The 26,331-nt window shown below is 36.5% G+C and overlaps 1 protein-coding gene across 8 annotated transcripts in view; it reads left to right on the plus strand.

Moving 5' to 3' along the window:
* FXR1 (FMR1 autosomal homolog 1) overlaps positions 1 to 26,331 on the plus strand; it is a 67,397-nt gene that overhangs the window by 28,205 nt on the left and 12,861 nt on the right. For 4 of the 8 annotated variants that reach the window (XM_033211791.1, XM_033211788.1, XM_033211787.1 and 1 more), the window contains exons 4-13: positions 6,557 to 6,628; positions 7,041 to 7,189; positions 7,411 to 7,504; positions 7,904 to 8,020; positions 9,961 to 10,131; positions 12,487 to 12,565; positions 16,813 to 16,922; positions 22,972 to 23,058; positions 24,675 to 24,732; positions 24,820 to 24,882. In XM_033211791.1, coding sequence (XP_033067682.1) covers positions 6,557 to 6,628; positions 7,041 to 7,189; positions 7,411 to 7,504; positions 7,904 to 8,020; positions 9,961 to 10,131; positions 12,487 to 12,565; positions 16,813 to 16,922; positions 22,972 to 23,058; positions 24,675 to 24,732; positions 24,820 to 24,882 — 1,000 coding nt within the window. Of the gene's footprint in view, positions 1 to 6,556; positions 6,629 to 7,040; positions 7,190 to 7,410; positions 7,505 to 7,903; positions 8,021 to 9,960; positions 10,132 to 12,486; positions 12,566 to 16,812; positions 16,923 to 22,971; positions 23,059 to 24,674; positions 24,883 to 26,331 lie in introns of all 8 variants that reach the window. The other 4 variants (XM_033211785.1, XM_033211786.1, XM_033211790.1 and 1 more) reach the window with 1 other exon arrangement.

Raw genomic sequence — 26,331 nt, forward strand, 5'->3', positions numbered from 1 at the left:
ACCATCTCGGCTCAGCGCAACCTCCGCCTCCTGGGTTCAAGTGGTTCTCCTGCCTCAGCCTACTAAGTAGCTGGGATTACAGGCATGTGCCACCACACCTGGCTAATTTTGTATTTTTAGTAGAGACAGGTTTTCTCCATGTTGGTCAGGCTGGTCTCTAACTCCTGACCTCAGGTGATCCACCTGCCTCAGCCTCCCAAAGTGCTGGGATTACAGGCTTGAGCCACCACGCCCAGCCCTGATAATGTTTTTTATAAGGTTTCTTCCTTGCATTTAGCATATTTGAAATTTTAAAAACCTGTTTTTGAACTGTGAGATTTTCTGGTTTAGTATTCATTGTTAAAATAGGAATTGACAAGTTTTTGTTCTTGTGGCATATGCCTTTCCTTTTCTAGTCATATGGTGGATTGTCAGGCATTATGGTTATGTATCTATATATTATATTAAAATGTTGGGATAGGCGCCTTGAGAGAAATTGGATTAAAAAAGAGAATAAAAATTATCTGAGGTAAGACACTCATTTACAACTTTTTAGGTTGTTTTTTTTTTTTTTTTTCCAAATTTTATTTTTTTGAGACAGGATCTTACTCTGTCACCCAGGCTGGAGTACAGTGGTGCCATCATGGCTCACTACAGCCTTGACCTCCTGGGCTCAAGGGATCTTCCTTGCCTCAGCTTCTCAAGTAGCTGGGATCATAGGCATGTGCCACCATGCTGGGCTAATTTTTGTATTTTTTTTAGAGATGAGGTTTTGCCATGGTGCCCAAGCGAGTCTTGAACTCTTGGGCTCAAGCAGTCGCCCACCTCAGCCTCCCAAGTGGTAGGATTACAGGCGTGTGCTACCATGCCCAGCCTAATTTAGTATTTTATTTATGTAAAAGATATATGTGGATTATTTATTCTACTTTTTAAAAAGTTTTAAGTTTGATTCTTTTGGCCGGTCTGAAGTTTTTAGCTGTCTGTATTTGGACGTAGTTTTTCTCATCATACCAAGACACCAAGACCATTGTTAGTCTTACTGCTTAGGACATGCTCACACATAAAGGAGAGACGAACATAGTCTTTGTTACTTGTTTTTGTCTTGCGGAGTGGGTTTCTAGGACTTGATTCACTAAAGAAAGTTGGTAGGAAACTGATTTGTTAAAGTATCAGCCTTAAAGGTGAATGAGATAATATTATTTAGGTAGAGAAATCACACATGTTCATTCCAGATGTTAAACTTTCCTAATGTGCGTTTTCTTAAAATGTAATAATACAAAATGGCAGATACATAATAGCAGTACTCAGTAAATGTATTTCACATATTGAAAATGAGTCCTTATGATTATTTAGTTTAATAGTAAATAATATTTGGAAAATTTCTTTGGAAAAATGGAAATATAATTTATTGAAGACTGGTAAAAATTCTTTGTCTTTGATACTTAATTTGGCTACTTGAAAGACATAGGTTGAACATTATGAACTTCAATGAAAAATTGATGACTTTAGGATCCAGACTGTAATTGCATTTAATTTACTTACAGTTGTTTACTTGAGTTTAGATTTTTTTTTTTTTTTTTTTTTTTAAAACAGAGTATGACTTGAGATCATTTGGTGGAAAGAATTCTGAAATAGGCTTTTGGAATTTGATTCTTCTTATGTATTTCGTCCTGCACTCCATAAAATGATAGTGATTAAAATGAGTGCTAATGTGTTTTTAGGCTTCTCATCATGGTCACTCCACAGTCTCCTGGATTTTAGTATGTTAGAGCAGTGTGTGGGCCATTTTTTCAGAGTGTGAATTGTTCCTGTGAAATAGTTTGCAGAGTTAAGTAAAATCTGAAGAAAGGGAATTTTTGTGGGGTGCTCTTATTCAATGACATACTTGTAAATCAATTCAGTAATTAATGTTTAGGATGTGATACACTAGAGCACAGTTTTAATGCTGGCTTATTAAAGTGATATTGTGGGAGATATACTCTTCGTTTTGTATAAGGTATGATTTGATCCATAGCACTAAAGTGGATCCAAATTAATAATGGTTTTGTTTTGTTTTGTTTTGAGACGGAGTCTTGCTCTGTTGACCAGGCTGGAGTGCAGTGGCGTGATCTCGGCTCACTGCAACCTCTGCCTCCTAGGTTAAAGTGATTCTCCTGCCTCAGGCTCCTGAGTAGCAGGGATTACAGGCACCCGCCACCATGCCTGGCTAGTAGAGATGGAGTTTCACCATATTGGTCAGTCTGGTCTCGAACTCCTGACCTCAGGTGATTCACCCGCCTTGGCCTCCCAAAGTGCTGGGATTACAGGTGTGAGCCACTGTGCCTGTGCCCGGCTCTTTTTTTTTTTGTTTTGTTTTAGAAGGAGTCTTGCTCTATCACCCAGGCTGGAGGGCAGTGGTGTGATCTTGGCTCCTCTCCCAAGTTCAGGTGATTCTCCTGCCTCAGCCTCCTGAGTAGCTGGGGTTACGGATGCCCGCCCACCACCATGCCCAGCTAATTTTTGTACTTTTAGTAGAGACAGGGTTTTGCCATGTTGGCCAGGTTGGTCTAAACTCCTGACCTCATGTGATCCACCAGTCTCAGCCTCCCAGAGTGCTGGGATTACAGGTGTGGGCTGTACGGCCAAATTTGTAGTGTTTTGATCCAGGCTCAGGAATTTATGTTTAGTCACTTGATGAGAGTAACTTGGTCTTTCAGGAGTGAAGTTATTAATGAAGCTTATAGAAATGGATATTAAGTTTAAAATATTTCATTGTTCAGTGAGAAGAGCCTCCAGGCAGTTGAAAATGGTTTATTTAGGAAGCTAGATTCATGGATGGTTATGCTTTGGTGAAAATAGAATAAGGGAGTTAGGTAGTTTTAAGATACAACATTTTCAGCAAATCAGACTTGATGTACCCACAGATTAACGAGATATTCGAGCTGCCTGAGATAGTTATTTGAATGGGCACCTTCTTTTAGTTATTAGGATATTCTTTTTGTAACCCTCAGTATACTTGGGAAAACAGTCATCACTGATCATTTACCACATAATTTTGTAGCAGAAATAATTAAAGGGTAGTAAGGTCATTAGTAGACCTTATTCTTTTTTTTGAGACAGGGTCTCGCTTTGTCACCCAATTTATAGCATAGTGGCATGATCATGGCTCACTGCAGCCTTAACCTGCCAGTCTCAAGTGATCCTCCTTCCTCAGCCTCCGAAGTAGCTGGGACTAGAGGCATGCACCAACCACACCTGGCTAATTAAAAAAAAATTTTTTTTTCATAGAGATGGGATCTTCCTGTGTTGCCCAGACTGGTCTCAAACTTCTGGGCTCAAGCAATCCTCCTGCCTCAGCCTCCAAAAGTGCTGGGATTACAGGCATGAGTCACTGTGCCCGGCCATTATTAGACTTTTTTAAAGGCCATTATTGACTCCATGCTGGAGTATAGCGGAGCAAACACAACTCACTGTAGCCTTGACCTCCTGGGCTCAAGTGATCCTTCCACCCCACCCCAGGCCCCCAAGTAGCTGAGATTACAGGCACATGCCACCATGCCTGGCTAATTTTTGTACTTTTCATAGTGATGGTGTTTCTCCATGTCGTCCAGGCTGGGCTCGAACTCTGGAGCCAAAGTGATCTGCCCACCTCAGCCTCCCAGAGTACTGGGATTATGGGCGTGAGCCACCACGCATGGCCTTATTAGACATTTTAATAAGTGTTTAAACATACCAAATCCAACTTTTTCATATTTTCCAGATTTTGATGATATATGTATCTACAATGAATGCAGTTCTCTAAATGTAACTAGCTGCTGTTACACATGAACCTAGAACATAACAATCTTATAAATATTGGTAGCAGATTAAAAATATATGTCTAATAAGTTCTAGCTTATTCTGGTTATTCTTACAGTTAGATCATCAGAATGCAGTCCTTGAATACTTTGGAACTTTTAGTGGCATCTCATTCTGTTGAGGAAGGGATAGCCATCTCTGCTGTAATTTGGATTGACTACTCTATTTTGCATTTCATTGTCTTTTTTTTTTTTTTCTAGTTACCTTTGTATGCACATCTGCTTTTGACGTTTCCACTTATGAAGTACATTTCGGCACACAAACGTTTCTTAAGATTTTATCTTCAATTTTTATTTTACCTTGTTTTTTTTGGAACAGGGTTTCGTTCTGTCACCCAGGCTTGAGTGTAGTGGCACAATCTTTCCTCACTGCAGTCTCAACTTCCCAGGCTACAGCAATCCTCCCACCTTAACCTTCCATGTAGGTGGGACCACAGGTGTGCTCTACCACACCTGGCTAATTTATTTTGTATTTTTGGTAGAGACGGGGTTTCATCATGTTGTCCAGGCTGATCTTGAATTCCTGAGCTCAAGCAGTCCACCCGCTTGGCCCCTCAAAGTGCTGGGATTACAGGTGTAAGCCACTGCGCCTGACCACAAACATCTTAAAAGATGGAAGAATACTGTCTAATACCCTTTTAGCAAACGAGGATGATCTGGATTCTGGTTGGAGGATCTTGCAGTCTCAGTTGAGTCATTAACTGGATGAGAATGCACATTGTCTTTCCCTCTTCTTAGTAATACATTGTTTGAGAATATTCATCTAAGATGTCGCCATCTGAAGACTTCATAGTCTGAGACTTTGCTTTGTAAGATAATTTCACATTTATCAGTAGAACCTAGTGTGCTGCTGTCTCTTTGCATCTGTTGTCTGATACCTCTACTAATTAGAAAGGCCTTCCTCTGTAAATTTTTCTTCTCTTTGCAATTATGAGTGAAAAATAAATTCATAATTATCAGCTGATCAATGGCAGCTAAAAGCAGACTACAAGGATGGTGTTTTTGATCTTCTGAACTGTTTTGAAAGAGATGTGATACCGTGGGCTATGCAGTAAGGAAACTGTGTGAACATTAACAATTTATTTCACTGTTGCATCCTCTAGGTGATGCCATCATTCCTCTGTTCCATGTTAGTCTTTATTTAAAGCATAGCTGATAATAACTGATGAATGTTGATGAAATAGTAAAGTGTTTCAAGATATAGGAAAAATAAGATCACTAGATTCTACCTTACATTTATAAAAGGGCCCAGTGGATACATATAATAATTACAGTATAAGGTGAGTTTTATTCTAGTGTTAAACTTCCTTGTTTTTTGGAATATGTCTAAGGAAGAATATAAGTCATGAGATATTGATCCCTTTGAATAGTTAGATCTGTTTATAAAAGAAATGGAAAAACTAAAATTGAGTTTAATGGACCCTGATTGGTAAATTGGACTTACTGGTTTTTCTCGTAGCTTTTTTTCTAATCATGGTGTACAATAAAGTTCATTAGTAGGTTTTGGTTTATTCATTTCCAGTTCCAGTATTCCTACCACTTCCAAGATTACTCTCAAATCATCCTGATAGAAGCTTCAGGCTAAAAAGTCTTTGTTTTTAGTTGTTTGCATTTATCTCCCAGAAGGCTGTTAACATCCACTGATAGGATTCTTTGGTCATCTCTGCAAAGGCAGTCAATCTTGGTTTTTATTGGTTCTTAGTTGTTTCTTCTCAGAAACAACTTTTCTACCTTTCTCTATATTGAAAATATAATACATTAAAGAAGCTCTGCTGTATCATAAGAAATAACTCTAATCCCAAGTAAAAGCTTCTGTGACCTATTGCGTTAATAAAACTGATATTTATAGACATAAAGAATATAAGACTTGTTTTTTTGTGGATAGTTTTTGTTTTGTTTTGGAGATGGAGTCTCGCTCTAGTTGCCTAGGCCGGAGTGCAATGGCATGATCTCTGCTCACTGCATCCTCTGCACCCTGGACGTGATTCTCCTGCCTCAAGTGATTCTCCTGCCTCAAGTGATTCTCCTGCCTCAGCCTCCCGAGTAGATGAGATTACAGGCACCTGCCACCATGCCTGGCTAATTTTTGTATTTTAGTAGAAACAGGGTTTACCATGTTGGTCAGCCTGGTCTCGAACTCCTGACCTCAAGTTATCCACCCACCTTGGTCTCCCAAAGTGCTGGGATTTCAGGCGTAAGCCACTGTGCCCAGCCTGGATAGGAGTTTTGTAAGATACTTAATGTATTCTGCTAGATGGACTGAATGTGTGTAATTTTTTTTTTTCAGTTAAACGATTTTTTTTAGTACATTTGATTTAGGTTCTTCAGCAAGGGATCTAAATGTCATATCCTCGATGGAATTTAAAAATTAGGTTAAACACTTTCTGAGAACAAGTTTTAATATTAATGTTGACAGAAACAGGAAGATTCTGTGTTTTACATTCTTTAAAACTCCTTTGTAAGAGCATTTTTAAAAAATAATACTTATATTTAGTAAACCTCATGAATGTGGAATTAATTTCCAGGAAGCTAAATTGCCCAAAAAAGTGTAGTTTTATTTTTAAGTAGTAAATTTAAATGTACATATCACTTTTATTAAATTGCATTTAATATACCAATTTAAATAAAATAGCATTTTTGATTTTTAAGTTTAATGGGATTGGGCATTAATAAAAAGTCATTATTTACAGTATTGAAATCTTTTGGGATGAATGGATATAGGCATTTTTTTTTCTTCTCAGGTATATTCAAGAGCAAATGACCAAGAGCCATGTGGATGGTGGTTGGCTAAAGTTCGGATGATGAAAGGAGAAGTAAGTAATCTTCTTCACACTTGCTTTGTGACTAGTTTCTAAGGAATTACCTCAGTGTTTGGTTTTTGTAAATGTTACTTCAACTGTTAGTTTTATTTCTGAAAGCCTTCCTGAGAAATAGTTGATCAGACATTTCCATTAGCATTAATTTCTGTTTGTGTTCTGTATTGGCAAACACCAAAGCTGCTCTCCAGAGGTACACCTCAAGCATGTAAGGAGCACCAAGGTTCATGCTTGTAAGAATCTATAATCTAGTTTAGGCAAATCAGGTTGATGTAGCTAAGCTGTGCTTAGTATTTATGCCACATGGGGGAGGGTCCATTGGTTAAGCTGAGCAAGGTACTTAGAACTTCATTTAAACTTCATTATTTTTGTTCAGACGGGATTTTTAAAGTATTTTGATGTCTTTTAGTTTTATGTCATTGAATATGCTGCTTGTGACGCTACTTACAATGAAATAGTCACATTCGAACGACTTCGGCCTGTCAATCAAAATAAAACTGTCAAAAAAAATACCTTCTTTAAATGCACAGTGGATGTTCCAGAGGATTTGAGAGAGGCGTGAGTAATTTTATTTACTATTGAATTGTTCTGTGAATTAAGATTTTTCAGTCCTGCAAAACATTTTCCCTAATGCCCAATCGAAACCTTGTGATGGAAAATCATCTTAATGAACAAAGGTTTTAGTGGGGGATGTCAAAATGAAACACTGACTTTGTATTATAACTCCTCTGAATTTAATCTGTTATTGAGGTCTTACACATGAATTAATTTCTCTCTAGGTGTGCTAATGAAAATGCACATAAAGATTTTAAGAAAGCAGTAGGAGCATGCAGAATTTTTTACCATCCAGAAACAACACAGCTAATGATACTGGTAAGATAATACCATATGATAAGGTAGCTTATTAATGGGTATTGCACAGATTTTATAATTAGATATTTCAAAAGAGAAAAGCTAAGGTCAACTTAGTGTATAGTGAATTTCTTAATATAGTGTGGGAGAAAAATTTTGCAGGTATAAAATGTTAATTACATTCTTAACATCATAAAATTCTTATGTGTGAGATCCTGGATCCATCTCAAATCAAGCATATTCTGAATAGCAGATCTAAATAATACAGGAATTCAGAAAGGAAACTGTGATTACTCAGAGTAGTGTTAGGTGAAAGAAGTGTAGTAGATGAGAAGCAAGGAAGGCTTTGTATAGAAGATGGTGTTTGTGCTATTTGGAAGAATGATTAAAGTTTTGAGTAATTAGCTTGTTTGTTTATAGTCTGCCAGTGAAGCAACTGTGAAGAGAGTAAACATCTTAAGTGACATGCATTTGCGAAGTATTCGTACGAAGTTGATGCTTATGTCCAGAAATGAAGAGGCCACTAAGCATTTAGAAGTAAGTGGGTTTACTTACAAAAGAGTTTTCTGTGTCCCATTTAGTTTTTGTTTGTTTTTGGAGACAGATTCTGGCTCTGCTGCCCAGGCTAGAGTGTAGTGGTGCAATCTTGGCTTACTGCAACCTCCGCCTCCCAGGTTCAAGCAGTTCTGCTGCCTCAGCCGCCATGTAGCTGGGATTGCAAGTGTGCCCCACCAAGTCCAGCTAAGTTTTATGTTTTAGTAGAGATGGGGTTTTGCCATGTTGGCCAGGCTGGTCTCGAACTCCTGGCCTCAAGTGATTGCCCACCTCAGCTTTTCAAAGTGCTGAGATTATAGGCATGAGCCACTGAGCCTGGCCCCCATTTAGTTTTATATTTTATATTTTTCAAGTTCCTTGCTTCAAATGAAGGCAGCCTAGGACCTCTGTTTCGTAACTATTTGGAGTTGCCGTGTCTGTAGAAGAATTACTTTTTTGCTTTTCCATTTTACCTTGTATCAAACATAGCCTTTCCTTTGCTAAATGCCTGTTGACTTGTTGATAGGACTTAGATGACAGGTGCCAAAGAGCGAAGAAACTAGAGATACTCAGTAGACTGTATTGCTAGTTCTTTACTTTGTATTTATCCTTTTTATTTTTTTCAACTGCCTTGTCGTCTGTCAGTCATTATACCTTTCATCAGTAACTAGTTCACTGTAACAACTCTTGTGTGAGAGGAGAGGAGGACTAGGAGTGGGGTATCATGTGACATGTAGTATTCAGATATGAAGCTTATCATTATATCTCTGTCTTATCCTAAGGTACTCTGTTGTGTCCTATTCTTCTCTGCTACACTGTTAGGATACTTGTTCTTCCACTCACTCACACTTTCTAGATCTAGATGAACACGTGTGCGTGCACACATTGTGTTGTCTTAGAGAAACTGAGATATGTTTATTATCCTTAGGACAAATTTGGAAGTGTTCTCATTAATTTAAAAGTTCTGAACAAGGGATTTGTGAACAAATCTGTCTGTATCTGGAAAAGTCTTTTAGCCTAATAGACAAATAAAACAATTTCTTTTCCCTATTCATTTTATGACATTAGATGAGTTTCCTTTATTAAGAGACTGCGTTTTTTTTTCTTTTTCTTTATGTGGGTTTTCGGTGCTTTTTTCTTCTCGTGTTTTTCTTTACACTGTGGTAAAGTGCATATGAAACTTAGCATCTTAACCATTTTTAAGTGTACGCTTAGTATTAAGTATGTTTACATTATTAATCTTCAGGGCTTCTCATATTGTAAAACTGAAAATCTGTACCCTTTAGACAGCTGCTCATTTTCCCCTTTCCCCAGCCCCTGGCAACCATCATTCTATTTTCTGTTGCTATAAATTTGACTATTTAGATACCTCATGTAAGTAAAATCATTTTAGTCTTTTTTGTGTCTGGCGTATTTTACTTAGCATCAAGGTTCATCTGTGTAGCATGTGTCAATTTCCTTTTTAAGGCAGAATGTATATACGACATTGTGTTCTTTCATTCATTGATCTGTGGATTTGGGTTGCTTTCACCTCTTGACTATCGTAAATAATGCTATGAACATGGATGTGCAATGCAGCATTTAGTGGCCACGTGTGGTGGCTCATGCCTATAATCCCATCACTTTGGGAGGCTGAAGTGGGAGGATTGCTTTAGCTGAAGAGTTCGAGACCAGCCTGGGTAACATAGTGAGAGCTCGTCTTCAAAAAATAAAAAAATAAAAAATAGCTGGGCTCACTGGTACGTGCCTGCATTTCCAACTATTCAGGAGGCTGAAGTGGGATGATTGCTTGAGCCCAGGAGATGGAAGTGGCAGTGAGCCATGATCATGCCACTGCACGCTAGCCTTGGTGACAGAGTGAGACCCTGTCTGAAAAAAAAACCATACAGAAAAGCCATTTTGTATTTTGATCTTTTATAATACTAATTTTCCTTTTTTTTTAGTGCACAAAACAACTTGCAGCAGCTTTTCATGAGGAATTTGTTGTGAGAGAAGATTTAATGGGCCTGGCAATAGGAACACATGGTAGTAACATTCAGCAAGCTAGGAAGGTTCCTGGAGTTACCGCCATTGAGCTAGATGAAGATACTGGAACATTTAGAATCTATGGAGAGGTAAGTTCTCTTTCTTCTGCCTTGGCCTTTACTATAATGTATTAACCATCTATTGTTTGATTATATTTTTATCTGAAATTCCAGTTTCCCAGTGAAACATTTTTGAGGTAGAATTTATTCAATTAGCATCAGTCAGCCTAGTAGTCATTACTTATGCAGCTGAATTGAAGTTAACTTTGTATTGAGGGGAGTGAAAGATTTACTAAGTAATTAAATATGTAGTTTTTTTAATTGAAGTTTCTTAACTGCTTCGGAATTTACTTCAGTTTTATACCCATAACAAATAATCTGTCCAACTGTTTTTTTTTTTTTTTTTTGAATGTTTACTGTGTGCCAGGCACTGGCAGGAGTAAATGGCATATATTAGCATAGCTTTTCTAGAACTCGAATTTGTATAATGCTTCGTCACTGGTTAATCATGATGTTTGCAGGGGTAGAAAATTAGTAAGTTCTTTTTAAAAAGTTATTCAGCCAGGTGCAGTGGCACACATTTGCATTCCCAGCTACTTGGGAATCTGAGGCAGGAGGATTTTGCATTCCCAGCTACTTGGGAATCTGAGGCAGGAGGATTGCTTGAGCCCATGAGTTTGAATCCAGCCAGGGCAACGTAGAGTTTAAAAATATATATATAATTTATATGTATACATATACACACACCTTATCTGTATTTTTATGTATGTAAATTGAGACCATCCTTCAAATTTGAGTAACTGGATTTTTTTTTTTTTTTTTTTTAAAAGAAACAAGGTTTTGCCATGTTGCACAGGCTGGTCTGGAACTCCTGAGCTCAAGCACTCTGCCTGCCTCAGCCTCCCAAAGTGCCGGGACTGTAGGCATGAGCCGCTGTGCCTGGCCTGGAGTTTTTTTTGAATGACAATTTTGTGTCTTAACTTTTCATACATAGCTCTTATGAACAGCTTCTTTCACATAGTAAAGCTGACTAGAGGCTTTACTTTTAATTTCGAAACCTTTAAAAGTAGACAGTATAACATAGTAATTAAGGCAGCCAAGCACTGTGGCTCATGTCTGTAACCCCAGCAATTTTGGAGGCTGAAGCAGGAAGATCACTTGAGCCCAGGACTGAAAGGCTACAGTGACCTATGATCGTCATTGTCCTCTAGCCTGAGTGACAGAGCAAGGTTCTGTCTTGTTGAGAAGGAGGAGGAGAAAAAAAAAGACGGGCTTTGGAGCTATACTGCCTGGGTTGGAATTCACTTTAAATAGGCCGCTTTGAGTAGGCTTGGAGTGTGTTACTTTGCTTCCTTGTATAAGTGTTCTCATTATAAAATAATAATAGTGCTTACCTTAATATAGTTCTTAAAGATTGGATACATTATACAAAATGTTGATTGCATACAGTATATCACATAGTGTGCACACAATAATTTGAGCTATGGTTTTAAAATTAAAAAAATTATTTGCTTATTTAATTTTTTTAGAGACAGGATCTACTCTATTGCTCAGGCTGGAGTGTAGTGGTGTGATCATAGCTCACTGCCGCCTCAGACTCCTGGGCTCACACCATCCTCTGGCCTCAGCCTCTTGAGTAGCTAGGACTATAGGCATGTGCCGCCATGCTGGGCTAATTTAAATATGTATCTATATATTTTGTAGAGATAGAGGTTTCCTGTGTTGCCCAGGGTAGTCTTAAACTCTTGACCTTAAATGATCCTCCTACATTGGCCTCCCAAACAAAGTGCTGGGATTATAGGTGTGAGCCCACCACAGCTGGCCTTATCTGTGGTTATTAAAGAACAAACGTTAAAAATGAAAATGACTTTTGAGAAGTAAAATGTCATGTAGAGACTCACTCTCAAACCTCTAGTCATTTAAAATTGTACTCATTAGAAATTAGGAATTTTGATAATCTTACCAGTGGGTACTTTTAAAAAATGCATCTCTGCAAAAATAGCTTTTTAAGTCATATACCTGATTTTGAGAATAAATAAAATAATTCAGACAATTTGAACAATTTGTATTGTTAACATTTAACATGAGAATTTCAACCTGGGAGTATATACTAGTATATTTAGGATTGGGTTAAAGTTTTGGCTCTTCAGCAGCTGTGTAATTTAAACTCTGACACTAAATTTCTCAGCAGCTTAAATATTTTAGAGATGTTATTTTATTTTTGGTTTTAATAGTACTGACTGATTTGGGATTTTTAAAAATGATTTTTTTCTTAAGTACTTTGTGAATCACTTCACCTGAAATCTCTCACCAGTGGAATGAGCATAATCTTTTAGTAGAATATAATCATTCAGAATTTTCTCTTTTCTCATCTTTTTGTTTTGGATTATGGGTTGCTTCAAGATTGAAACAGGATTTAATTTTTACTTTTCCCCTCATCTACAGAGTGCTGATGCTGTAAAAAAGGCTAGAGGTTTCTTGGAATTTGTGGAGGATTTTATTCAGGTTCCTAGGAATCTCGTTGGTAGGTACTTTTACTAAATGTTAAATAAGTTAAACATTAGTTACATATAGCGACTTAATTGAAAACTGGTCTTGTAGTCTGATAACCTTATTCCAGTTATGTGTAGATTATTTAGATAGCAATAATTCTTTTTTTGATGATAACATTTTGTGTAACTTGTTGTCATATGTTAAAAAGTAGTTTCTTCTGTACAGGATGACCCACTAATAAGGCCCAGGGTTTTTATAACAGTTTGTCATTACAGTTTTTCATCAGCCTTCTCATCCCTTCGGATCTTTCCTAATTCTCACTCCTTTACTCTCTTTTTATCATTGATATATATTCATCAAAATTATGATAGTACTTTTTGAGAAGGTATTTGTTGTATTTGTTTTGTTTAGTGCGGAAGAAAAGTAACAGTGAACTAACAATAGGGTAATAGACTTCTACACAGTAGGTCCTGAATAGTAGGTTGTCACAAGGCATAGAATAATAAGGTAAGAACTTGTGGGCAGGAGAGAAGGATGATAATATGAGGGGTGGTTTCACTGTTAATTATTTAACACCATTGTTCAAACTGTTGTACCCATGGATTATAGTTAAGTGACAAGAATTTGCATTTGAAGTTAACGGTTAAATGAGCATTATAGGTTGGAGTGAGTTCATTTATAGCTGTGTTATTAATATGCCCTACATCTATGCTGTCTGTCTCTTTGCTATTTGAGGTAATTGAGAAGGCTTTGGTTATGTGTTAAGTACACAGTGACTCTTTAAACATTTAATATAAAAAGAAGCATCAAGATAATGTAGTGAAGTTTACTAGGAGGGGGATGAGTTTTTGTTGCCTATTATCTCTCATTATTTTTTTTTGTTGACCCTAAGGAAATACTTTCAACTTCTTGGGTTCCATTTATAGAATGTGGCTTATTCTGCCTTTAGGAAATGATGTTTAGCCACAGACGTTCTATTTGTTAAATTGTGTAAAACGAACATTAATAGAAAAATTTAAAAAAAGAGGCCGGGCGCGGTGGCTCAAGCCTGTAATCCCAGCACTTTGGGAGGCCGAGACGGGCGGATCACGAGGTCAGGAGATAGAGACCCTCCTGGCTAATACAGTGAAACCCCGTCTCTACTAAAAATACAAAAACTAGCCGGGCGAGGTGGCGGGCGCCTGTAGTCCCAGCTACTCGGGAGGCTGAGGCAGGAGAATGGCGTAAACCCGGGAGGCGGAGCTTGCAGTGAGCTGAGATCCGGCAACTGCACTCCAGCCTGGGCGACAGAGCGAGACTCCGCCTCAAAAAAAAAAAAAAAAAAGAAAAATTAAAAAAAAACTTCCATTCTAAAAAGATTTTTTTTGGCCATTAATAAGTAGTATATTCAGGAAAAGTAGTTTAAAACACAGGAATTTGTTTCTTGGAATTTAACTGTTCGTATTTATGAAAAAAGCTTTTTTTTTTTTTTGAGCTGGAGTCTTGCTTTGTCACGCAGGCTGGAGTGCAGTTGCAGTGACGCACTCTTGGTTCACTGCAACCTCTGCTCCCTGGGTTCAAGCGATTCTCCTGCCTCAGCCTCCCGAGTAGCTGGGACTGGAGGTGCCTGCCACCACGCGTAGCTAATTTTTGTATTTTTAGTAGAGATGTGGTTTCACCATGTTGGCCAGGCTGGTCTTGAACTCCTGCTCCTGATCTTGTGATCCGCCCACCTCAGCCTCCCAAAGTGCTGGGTTTACAGGCATGATCCACCGCGCCCGGGTGTAAAAAGCCTTTCAGTTCTGCTCAAACATTTGGATAGGTATGACATTACTGCCAATTGTGTAAGCTCTACTTTATTAGTTCTTGGTATACCATTGTTCACTATAGACTGAACTTTTGGAAAGAGGAGATGTTAAAATTCAATATCAACTTGAAGAATGTTGTATAATTATACATAGGTAAGGTGCACAATGTTATCAAATGTTTATCAGTATCAAATGAAATCACCTTTGATAGGCTGCTTTTGAAAAGGATGCCCTTTTAAAAAATCATAATTATTGACATCTGTGAGTACTAACATTGTGGTAGCGGCTGTACAGAGTGTATGTAACTTTAATAAACTAAGGTTTCCTCACTTGTAAAAATGATTTGGCAGTGGATTTGTGAAAGGGAACCAGGTTTCTTTTCGATCCAAGTCTATCAGTTATAAAAGATAGCCTTGGTCTTAGAGAGTTGTGGTAGGTGTTGTGAGTAAAAGTTTCTAATATTTCAAAAGTAAGAAAATTGGGTATATTTGTAGTTCTCTGTTCTCTTTATTCAGTGAAGTGGTGAGTACCTGTTGTCTCTTTTCCTGTATCCTGTCTGTGTTGGCTTTGGTGATGTGGGTTGTGTGCTGTTTAGGAAATAACACAATAGCAGTAACTATTACACATTGGTGAAATACTCAGGAACTTAGTACAAGAATTTCTGTTGGTTGTCATGTGTAAAAGTACAATGTTTCCCTCCATAATGTTTTATGGATGAAGCAGTCTTTTAAAAAATAGTACGTTTTTAGTCCAAATGAAAGAAAAAGAGAACTGAGGAATAAAAGGGAATGAGAACACTTGGTAGGTAAGTTTCAGAGAGGATTGATTACCTTATACATTCGTGTTCTGAGAGTTCTAAGATGACCATTCCCACCCCTCCCAAATCAAAGGGAAAAATATCTGAACATTGATTTGAAAATGGTTCAAAACCTTTCACCTCCAGAAGCCTTCCTTAATCACTTCTCTCTGTCCCTTCAGCATTTATATTCAGTGCTCAATTTATACTGCAGGTCTGCTTCAGTTTGTCAATATGGTCTGGAATTTAAACTATGGAAATGATCATATAAAATATTGACGGTCTCTGGTGGGACTAAATAAAACTTGCAGGTAGGTTCCTGCCAAGGACCCCAGAAGGGTGATGGATGATCACTCAAAACTGGTATAGTTCACAAGAAGGAAGTGGCAAAAGTTCTGGGGGAGGAATATGGTGTATCAACCTAATCTTTGTTTTTCGAAAGACATTTGCTTGTTTTTAGCAGGGTCAAGGATGGAGTTGCTGCTTGAGCTTCACTGTGTTAACAATGAAGGTTGCTTTTATGTGCTGCTGCTAGGGCTGCTCAGAGAAGATACACGTCATGTGAATTCCCTGCCCTACTTTTTTTTTTTTTTTAAACCTGTTCAATTGCTACTGCTTTTAAATTTAGGGTTATTAATGGGGAAGGAAGCTTGAGAGTAGGAATACAAGAGAGAAAAACCCATTATAGTCCTTTTATTGTATTGACCAGTCTACTGTTGTCATTGTTCTTATTCATTCTTTAATGGAAACTGTTCAGGCATGCAATAGGAAAATCTGCCATTTTAACCCCTTCAACCAAAGTTTAAGTTTTTGTGAAAAGTGATTTAAAAAGTTGAGGATGTGGACTTGATAGCAAATATGCTGTTGCTGTTCACTAAGGGGTACATCTGTTCCATATGGTGAAAGTTACTTGAATAGTACTTGTTAATAGGTACACAACTCAGTGTTGCTTTGTTATTTATGTGAGTATATGCTGATCTTTAGATAGTCCTTTAGGGAAAGAGAGCCTTTTGATCCCTTTGTTAATATACTCAATAACTGCTGTTTGACAGACTTGTAAGTGTAGAAAAGTTAAATATTTGAATTTTATGTTATTTTACAGTATTTTATACTTAGCAAGACAGCGTATCATGTGCATGCTTTATGTTATTTTTTATATAGCTGTGAAGTACTTGAAAAACTTATTGGTGTAGAATGTAATACATGTAAATATTCATTCTAAAGTTATCTTCAAGTCATAGAAATCTCTTTTACAGATAGAAACTTGAAAATAAAAGCAAGATTGATGAATTTGTTACTTATGTGAATTAATAAAGTGCTAATGATTAATGCCAAATTAAAATGATTTTCTCTTTGCCTTTATATATCCAAGGTTTTGAAATGGATTGGATGTTTAAAAAATATGAACATGATATAAGCATATTTTAAAAGTCTAGATTTTGAAAATTTCTTACACGTGAGCCCTGTTTGTCAGTCTCAGTTAGTAACCTTAGGCATGCTGAAAGAGGATTAAGTTTCAGACCAAGGGTAAAATTTCTTGGTAGTCTATAGGGTGAGTTGATTGAAAGTAAAAAGATGGGACCTTCACTTGATGGTTATAATTTAGTAGCAAGTTACAAATAATTTGGGCTGACACTGAAAGAATAGCAGAATTGATTTTTAGCTTACCATTACATTTGTTTTCTCTTACTAAAGGAAAAGTAATTGGAAAAAATGGCAAAGTTATTCAAGAAATAGTGGACAAATCTGGTGTGGTTCGAGTAAGAATTGAAGGGGACAATGAAAATAAATTACCCAGAGAAGACGTAAGTATTTAAAATGTAATTTGTTTCCCTCTTTAAAATGTCCTTTTTTTGGGCCAACTTAATAGTTGTAAACATTTTATCTGTTTTATCTGATACAGAGGGTTTTTCTTTCTTTTTTTAAAATTATGTTTTTATAACAATATTTCATACACTTAAAAAATAAGTCATTTTCTACTGTGTGGGCCTTGTTCTTAGTTGTTTTGATAGTACTTCAGTAAAAAAAGTCAGTTTTGATATAAAGATTTCTATTTGATAATCTTAACAGTTATTTTTCATACGTAGAGTGTAAAGCTGTAGAACTTGATACTCCCAAAGGGTTTTTAAAAAAAAAAAAATTTCAATAGTTTCTGGGGTACAGGTGGTTTTTGGTTACATGGTGAAGGTTCTTCAGTGGTGATTTCTGAGATTTTAGTGCACCTATCACCTGAGCAGTGTACACTGTATCCAATATGTAGTCTTTTATCCCTCATCCCCCTCGCAAACTTCCTCCCCGCTGAGTTGCCAGAGTCCATTATAGCATTCTTTTGCCTTTGCATCCTCATAGCTAAGCTCCCACTTAGAAGTGAGAACATACGATATTTGGTTTCCCATTCCTGAGTTACTTCACTTAGAATAATGGCCTCCATCCAAGTTGCTGCAAAAGACATTATTTCGTTCCTTTTTATGGCTGAGTAATATTCCATGGTGTGTATATACCACATTTTTTTTGTATCCACTCATTGGTTGATGGGCACTTAGGTTGGTTCCATATCTTTGCCATTGTGAACTGTGCTGGCAAAGGAATTGCTGATTGTACTCTCCTTAACTGTTTATACAATCTGAAAGTATTGACTATTTCTTAATTGAAATCATTTTACGCTTTTACATTGCTATAGAATCTGAAAGTATTGATCGTTTCTTTTCTTTCTTTTTTTTTTTTTGTGGAGACAGTCTCTGTCACCAGGCTGGAGTGCAGTGGCACATTCTTGGCTCACTGCAACCTCTGCCTCTCTGGTTCAATTGATTCTCCTGCTTCAGCTTCCTGAGTAGCTGGGACTACAGGTGTGCACCACCACCCCCAGTTAATTTTTGCACTTTTAGTAGAGATGGGGTTTCACCAGGTTGGCCAGGATGGTCTCAATCTTTTGACCTCGTGATCCGTCTGCCTCTGCCTCCCAAAGTGCTGGGATTACGGGCATAAGCCACCGTGCCCGACCTTGACCATTTCTTAATTGAAATCCCATCATGTTTTTACGTTGCTATAGAATCTGAAAGTATTGACTTTCTTAATTGAAATCCCCTTATGCTTTTATGTTGCTATTCTGGTCGTAGCTTTCTAAAATTTTTCGTCTTCTTTCTTCCCACATGTTGATATTTTGTCCCTAATTTTGTTCTTTGCTCCTTTTACATCATTTTAAGGATCTCACATTGATGGCTTTAGTGATCAACTCTATATACTTAAGCTTTGTGTTCCTGAATGTAAGACAAGGATTTTTCACAAAATTATCTCTTAGAAAGCAGTACACTCACAACTTGAGCTTTGCACAATAGAGTATTGTATGGGGAGTTTGTTAACCTGTTGGATAGAGGATCAGTCTTTTAAAAAAGAGAGAAAACGATATATTTAGCCCAGCCAAGTATTTAGTGTTGTAAAGATATCAAAGATAGCCACTTCCTTTATTCCTTTTAATTAGAATGTGGAGGTGAATATACTAAGAATGAATGAGGAAAACAAATATTTAGGTATCATACAGATGAATACTTGTCGCTTAGAATGCTGTTTTCAGTGATTTCATTCTACACTGCATTAAAAAGTGCAAATCTTGCATAACTTATTCTTCATAAGTACACCTGCCCTATTTTGCATTAAGATGGCTTAGATAAGGATTAAAACTGATGGTCTTACGCCATTATTATTGTCATCATTGTTTTCGTTAATGCTTAGTATAACTAACGGTAAGATGAATAGTGAACCATTTGGCATACAACCAGTGCCTAACAATTGGTCTGAAAAATCATAGTATTTTTTGGCCAGGGCCATTAAATTCGTCAACTATGAATTTCTAAGCTGGATATTAATGTCTTCTCTTAGCTTGATTTATTCCCAGTTGCTTTTCGGTATTTACTGTTTTGTAGTAAGTGTACTCTTCTCGGTTTCCTTCATAAGTAAGAATTTACCGTACTTTCTTGTGTTTGTAGTTTTAGCCATTGTTACTGTCATTTCTATGCCAGGGTTAAGAGACGTAAATGCTTACAGAGGCCAAGCAGTTTGTGATTAGGCAAGTTGGAATGTATAAGATAGGGATGGAAAGGACAGTGCCTTTCTTAATGGGGAATGCATGCCTTATTTGTTGCTATAATGATATTTTTTGAGAAGCAGGAAACCTATAATACTCAGAATTTTTCAGTTTTCAAAACACTGCATGCTAAAATAAATCTGAAGGTTGGTATTGGCTTATTGGGGGCCACCATTTCACAATTTAAGTTGGAGACTCAGTCTATAACTTGTTTACTCTGAAGACTTTGGTGATCTCTCCCTAGCCTGAGATGACCTTTCCTGCATTTGTACTATAGCAATTATTGTCTTTATGATTGGGTTTTTAATGATAGTCTTTCAGTCTTACTTATGTTTTGTTTTCTGGTATATGTCTCCAAACCAGTTATGAACTCCTTGAAATCAGGAAGTCAAACCTGAACTTCCATATTCTCCATTCTCCCCTATGACTGTGAATTGAAGAGAATGGGCACTTGATAAATATTTTAAGACATTTAAACTTAAAAAAATTAAGTTTGAGTTTTTAATTATTAAAGTTTACATAAAGGTTAGAATAATACAGATGGGTATAATATCAGAAATAAATGTGTATCTGTGCTTTGTACATGTCTCTCCTTTCCTCTCCATGCCTACTAGGCTTTAACCTGTTTAAACTACCTTTGTATGCTTTTATTTTGCATTAAAAACAATGCTACAGTCAACATCCCCTGTGACTCTTTGCCAACTATAACTGGAGAGGAAATTCCTCGAAGTGGATGTGATAGATCAAAGGTTTTATAGTATTTAAATTTTTAGAGCTTGATAATTACTTTCTCACACATCACCACCACCAGTGTAGGAAATAGGTCTGTTTTCCACATATTCACCAATACTAGGTTTTATTAAATTTTAGTTAATACCATTACAGTAAGTGTACACTTTATCTTTCTATATGTTTAAAAGACATTTTTTTATTTTTCTGTAACCACCTTTTTGTCCTTTATGTATTTTTTGTCTTTAGTATCAGTGGGTGATAAGATCATTGCTTGTTTCTTTTGACTTGATTTCTTTTTATCCTGAGCAGGCATTTTAAAATTTTTATATTGTTGGGTTTTTTAGGCTTTTGCTTTATGACTGGATTTTCTGTCATGCTTGGCAAGGTCTTTCCTGTTCCTAGATCAGAGATCTTAATCTCCACTTGTTTTTATTGTTGATGGTTTTTAGTGCATAAACTTTTTGCTCCAGTTTGGTGTAAGGTGTCAGGAACAGGGATTCAGATTTTTCTTAGTGCTAAGTGATTATCTCAGTGTTATCTATTACATATAAATAATCAATTTTTAATATTTAAAAAAAACTTTTAAATTTCTCCAAAATAACTTAGAAAAATGAACTAATATTCATTAGTAATCATTTACTCTTTAAAGTTTACCATTCCTTTTCTTTGGTGGTAACTAAAGGTGATAACATTTCCCATTCAAGGTCAAGGCATTGTATATTCTCTTACTCCGTGAAGGTTATCTGTCTGGAATGACTATGTATTTGGCAAAATTTTATTTATTTTTAACATTTGTTTCACATAACAATATTCTTTCTTATTCCCTTAACTTTTCACACACACCTGGAGTGGCATAATTTACTTTCTCCTTAAATTCCTGTTTTTTGATCATATCATTAATGCTGTACAATGAGTTTTTTATGAGAATGTTTATTTTTTTTTTTCTGAGATTTTTGATTATCTTTAGAACAGATACTTTATTCTTACACCTTAGCAGAAGATCCTGGCAGTTAACAAGTAGATATTACTTGGAATTAGGTAACTAGATGAAATTGACTGGCTCAATTGCTAATTTTATGACTTCAGCAAGTTATTTTGTTAACCGTGTAAAACTGGGATACTATTTCTTAGTTAATTTTTAAAAGCATGAAATAAAATACATGAAATGCATAATACAGACCTGAAAACAGGCTATATGTTTAAGATTTTTTTAGGTCCTTGCCATCCCACCCCCTTTTTTATTCACTTTGAATGCCCTTTTATCTGCTTGTGAACTCCTGAGGTCAGTGTTAAGACTTCCCCACTCCCTAATCTTAAATTAGTTTCCCTTCTTTCACACTTTCATAGTTGAAATGACTTCTTTACAGCCACTGCAAATCTCTGTAATAGCTGTGCTGTATCCCTAGCACTTGCCCTGTTGCCTAAGTTTTAAATCAACTGTATCTAAAAATCATTACACTTTTAAAAATTACTTTGAAAATAATTGAGTCATATATAGAACTAAAATGCCTTAAGCCATGCTTAGTTTCATATTTAGAACCAAAAATCCCTAAGCCATTCTGTTTAAGTAACTGTTAGAAACTATTCTGTAAAATGAAGAAAATGAGAGACATGGAAACTGATTGGGGGAGTTAAGCTTTACTCTCATTTTTCTCAGCCATTAAGAAGCTGGAAGTATGTTTCTTTAAAGAAGAAAAATTCACAGTGTGCCATCGTATTTCTCTTTTCTGCCACTTTTTAAAAACCTTCTTATTCAGAAATTCAGCAAAGTAAACCAAGTTTGACCTAATACTTTGATTTACCTCTACATATCTTAATAATTCCTTTAATTTTACATTCTGTAAATATTTATGCTCTGGAGGTGATATTTCTTTTAGTGATCAGGAAGTACCTCTTGTAGTACATAGACACTTAATATTTTGTTATCTGAGCACATACTGTAGGGATAAGTGGGCTAATGTGCTTTATTATGCTTTAAAGCTATACCTACTGAGATGATATATCTAGCCTGTAAGTTCATAGCCAGTTTGAAGGAAAATTGTTTATTTTTGTTTTTGGAGACAGAGCCTTGCTCTGTTGTCCAGGCTGGAGGGCAGTGGCACAGTCTTGGCTCACTGCAGTCTCTGTCTCCCAGGCTCAAGCTATCTTCCTACCTCAGCCTCCCAAGTAGCTGGAACTACAGGCATGTGCTACTGTGCCAGCTGATTTTTGTATATTTTGCGGAGACGTGGTTTGTCTATGTTGTCCAGGCTGGTCTCGAACTCATGAGCTCAAGTGATCCACCTGCCTCAGCCTCCCAAAGTGCTAGGATTATAGGTGTGAGTCACCATGACCTGCCAGAAAATCATTTTAACTTTAAAAGTTGATTTATGTCCTTGGAAAATTAAATTGATTATAAATCAGAAAACTTGGTATAAACTGATTTTTAAAAATGATTTTTAAAGTGTTTAGCACACAGAACAGAATTTACAACAGTAAATTGGGGTGCAAATCTGACAAGTTATTGAAAATCTGAGTATTTCAACTTATATGGATTTTAGCATTTTTCCCCCTTAAATCTTGAAGTTTAGTACATGTAAATTGCTGCGTGTTTCAGAAGAGTTTTCCTAATTATATATTGGGGCTGGTATGGTGGCTCACGCCTGTAACCCCTTTGGGAAGTCAGTAATCCCAGCACTTTGGGAAGCCAAGGCAGGAGGATCGCCTGAGGCAGGGAGTTGGGCAGCAGAGCAAGACCCCCTCTCTACAAAAAATAAAAAATAATGACTGGTTGTGGTGACACGCATCTGTAGTCTCAGCTACTGTAGAGGCTGAGACAGGAGAATCACTTGAGCCCAGGAGTTTGATGCTGCAGTGAGCTGTGATTGCATCACTGCACTGTAGCCTGGGCAACAGAGCAAGATGTCATCTCAAAAAAAAAAAAAAAAAAGGTGTGTGTGTGTGTGTGTGTGTGCGCCTGCCTGTCAATTTCATGTCACTTTCAGACTAGAACTTTGTTAAAATATTAAACACTGAAGACCTTTTTTTTTTTTTTTAAACAGGGTATGGTTCCATTTGTATTTGTTGGCACTAAAGAAAGCATTGGAAATGTGCAAGTTCTTTTAGAGTATCATATTGCTTATCTAAAGGTTTGTATATGGTTCATACTATATTCTGATATCATTGCTGCATTTACTACATAAATGTTGTACATTTGCTACAAATTTAAAATGTCCTCACATTAAACATTTTATATTTGAAGTAAACTTCAAATCTTTAAATATTTTTTTTTTTTTTTTTTTTTTGAGGCGGAGTCTCGCTCTGTCGCCCGGACTGGAGTGCAGTGGCCGGATCTCAGCTCATTGCAAGCTCCGCCTCCCGGGTTTACACCATTCTCCTGCCTCAGCCTCCCGAGTAGCTGGGACTACAGGCGCCCGCCACCTCGCCCGGCTAGTTTTTTTTTTTTTTTGTATTTTTAGTAGAGACGGGGTTTCACTGTGTTAGCCAGGATGGTCTTGATCTCCTGACCTCGCGATCCACCCGTCTCGGCCTCCCAAAGTGCTGGGATTACAGGCTTGAGCCACCGCGCCCGGGCAGATTTGCCATTTTTCTACATAAGAATTTAAAAAGGCTTTTGTCATCTTAAAATGATTGGCGTTGTGTGCATAGTTGCTCTTCTTTCTGAGTTTTTATATTTCTGTCTTGTTTAAGAAATGATTACTTTCCTTTGTCTTCATGCAATTTGACTCTCAGATCACTTATCTATCTGCATGTTCATACTGGAGCCATTTAGTTTTTACTTTGGTACTTTACATACAAATAGGGTACAGAACCAGGAGTGACATTGGGATTCCTTGGTAACTTTGGCATTATGCAAATCATCTGCATCATCTCTATAGACATTATTTGATAATTTGTAACCATTGTTAACAAAATAGTCTATTTGAGTTGATACATAAAGAGCAAGGGTTTTTAGAAAAATATGACCCATAAATTATTAAATATTTTAATTTTATTTTCTGCTCTTTCCCTTTTATTCCTGCTGTTTCTCTTTTTAAAGTATAATAATATCCTCACCTGTTCTCTGCCTCTAGTATGTTTTCCTCCCAGTCTATTGTATCATTGCTGCTGTTACTATTTTGAGATCACTCTGATAATGTCATTTCTTTTCTTTTGAAATTCATCTTTATATGAAAAGTCGCAATTAAAACTGGCATTTTGAAGCCAATGCTTTATCTTTCAGTACTCATCTTTTAACCAAGAATTTTCTCTATACATCTAACCTTTGCATCTTGTAATGACCTCAATTTCTGAACGACCAAGTCTAGCAGTCCTTCTAGGTCACAACTCATGTGTCACTAATTTGATAGGAAAGTAGCTTGTTAATAGTACCTTTCATAGATGCTGCCTGTATCTCATTCAGCAGTTCTAACTCCTTGAGGGCAAAATCTGGTAATATTGTATAATTGTTAGTTATTTAATAACTTATTTTAAAGCTGTTAGACATCCCCTTGATTGGGGAGAGTCCATGTTGTCTTTTATATTGTATGCCTATAGCAGCATGTTTGGCACACTCTAGGCCGTTCAGTAAATGTTGAACTGAAACAGCAAATGACCTCATCAATTCTGTTGACTAGGAACACAATGCTCTTTACTATCTGCTTGCCTAAGGTCACAGTTTTGGTAAGGAGTACAGCTCTAGCTCTAGGCTTTAGGAAGACAAGTTATATATAAGAAGACTTACTCGTTTTTGTTTTGATTGTAGGAAGTAGAACAGCTAAGAATGGAACGCCTACAGATTGATGAACAGCTACGACAGATTGGTATGGGTTTCAGACCTTCTTCCACCAGAGGGCCTGAAAAAGAGAAAGGATATGCCACTGATGAAAGTACCGTCTCTTCTGTACAAGGTTCTAGGTCTTATAGTGGAAGAGGCAGAGGTCGTCGGGGCCCTAATTACACCTCCGGTTATGGTAAAAAAAACTTTTTTTTTGTAGTAGTAATGATAGTAGTTATAGTTTAGGTGCTCTAACACATTTTCTTATAATTAGTTCATTATCTTGGCTTTGAGGGTAGAAGGTAGTTTTGAAGGTTGGTACATGTCTTAATAGTAGTGATAGTATACATTAAAATGACAGTAAAATATATAAAATTTCCAAGCAGTTATGTAATGAAGCAAAGCATGTTTTTAAGTTGGTAGTTCATTGTCATGTTCATTATATTTACAAAGAATACATACGTAACTTGTTTTTCAAATACTTTGCTAGTACAGTTTTATACATTTCCCAGTAAATACCTAGTAATGGTGGTGATACTTTTAGGAATCATCTTTTGTCTACCCTCTTCAAGTAAAAAATGAAAAGTATGCAAATCACTGCCAAGGTTACATATAGCAAGTCTTTACTAGCTTTTAAAAAATATTATATTTACTCATTTGGCATATTTGAATATATTAACATCTCACATCTGGAATTATTTTGTTTAACAACATTTCACTAAAATGAAGGCTCTGAAAGCCAGAATCTAATTTAACACTTCATAAATGAACATTTTCTAAAATACATTTCACTGTGAGGATTGGGTATAACCCAGGTAGGAAGGGGACAGTGGAGTGATGATAGTCAACAATTCTCTAATCCTAAATTCTCCCTTATTCTTCTTCAGCTTTGGAGTTGTTCCATTTTTCTACATTTGGACTTGGATCTTAGCAGTGACCTGATTTGTTTTTTTCCTTCGCCCATTTTCTTTCTCTTTTCCTGTTCTTTTCTTCACTCCTATACTTACTCTCTTTTGAGGAAATACAAAACATTTTCCAAAATGTAAGGCATTTAAGGAATATAGAAACAAATGCAAATTTCCTGCTTAATTGAAGGATCATGTAATGCTGACAAAGTTATATTAAACCTGAACTATCTTCAATTTGTTGTAGAGTTGTAAGTTTGTGTCCCTTCCCTTTAATATCATATCTTTATGTTCTCATTGTCTTACATATATATTTTTATTTAATGCAATATTGAAACCTAAATAGCAAAATTCTAATAAAGAAGTGTTCAGCATATAAAGGGATGAAAATTGCAAACTGTTACTATATTTCTGAAAATGTTTAATGCAAAAGACAGTTAACCAGTAATCACATAGAAATTAAATATATTCTCATTGATTTTTGAACCATACATTATTAGCATAATCAGACTTATTGGATGATGAGTATGATGAATTCTTTGAATAATTTTATTAGCTTTTGTGGGAAGTCTGCTTATTGAGAGCTTACTCTGGCAAAATGCTTTTGTTGAGAGTAGATAATTTATGTGAGAGGTAGAGAAACATCATCTGGATTCAAGAAAGCTGTGCAAATTGTTCAGTAGATGGCACTCTTAGCTCTGAATCTTAGCGGAATTAATAACATTTTATTTCTTGAAATA

Source organism: Trachypithecus francoisi, unplaced genomic scaffold, assembly GCF_009764315.1.
Source record: "Trachypithecus francoisi isolate TF-2019V2 unplaced genomic scaffold, Tfra_2.0 Lachesis_group0, whole genome shotgun sequence".
Classification (NCBI taxonomy): domain Eukaryota; kingdom Metazoa; phylum Chordata; class Mammalia; order Primates; family Cercopithecidae; genus Trachypithecus; species Trachypithecus francoisi.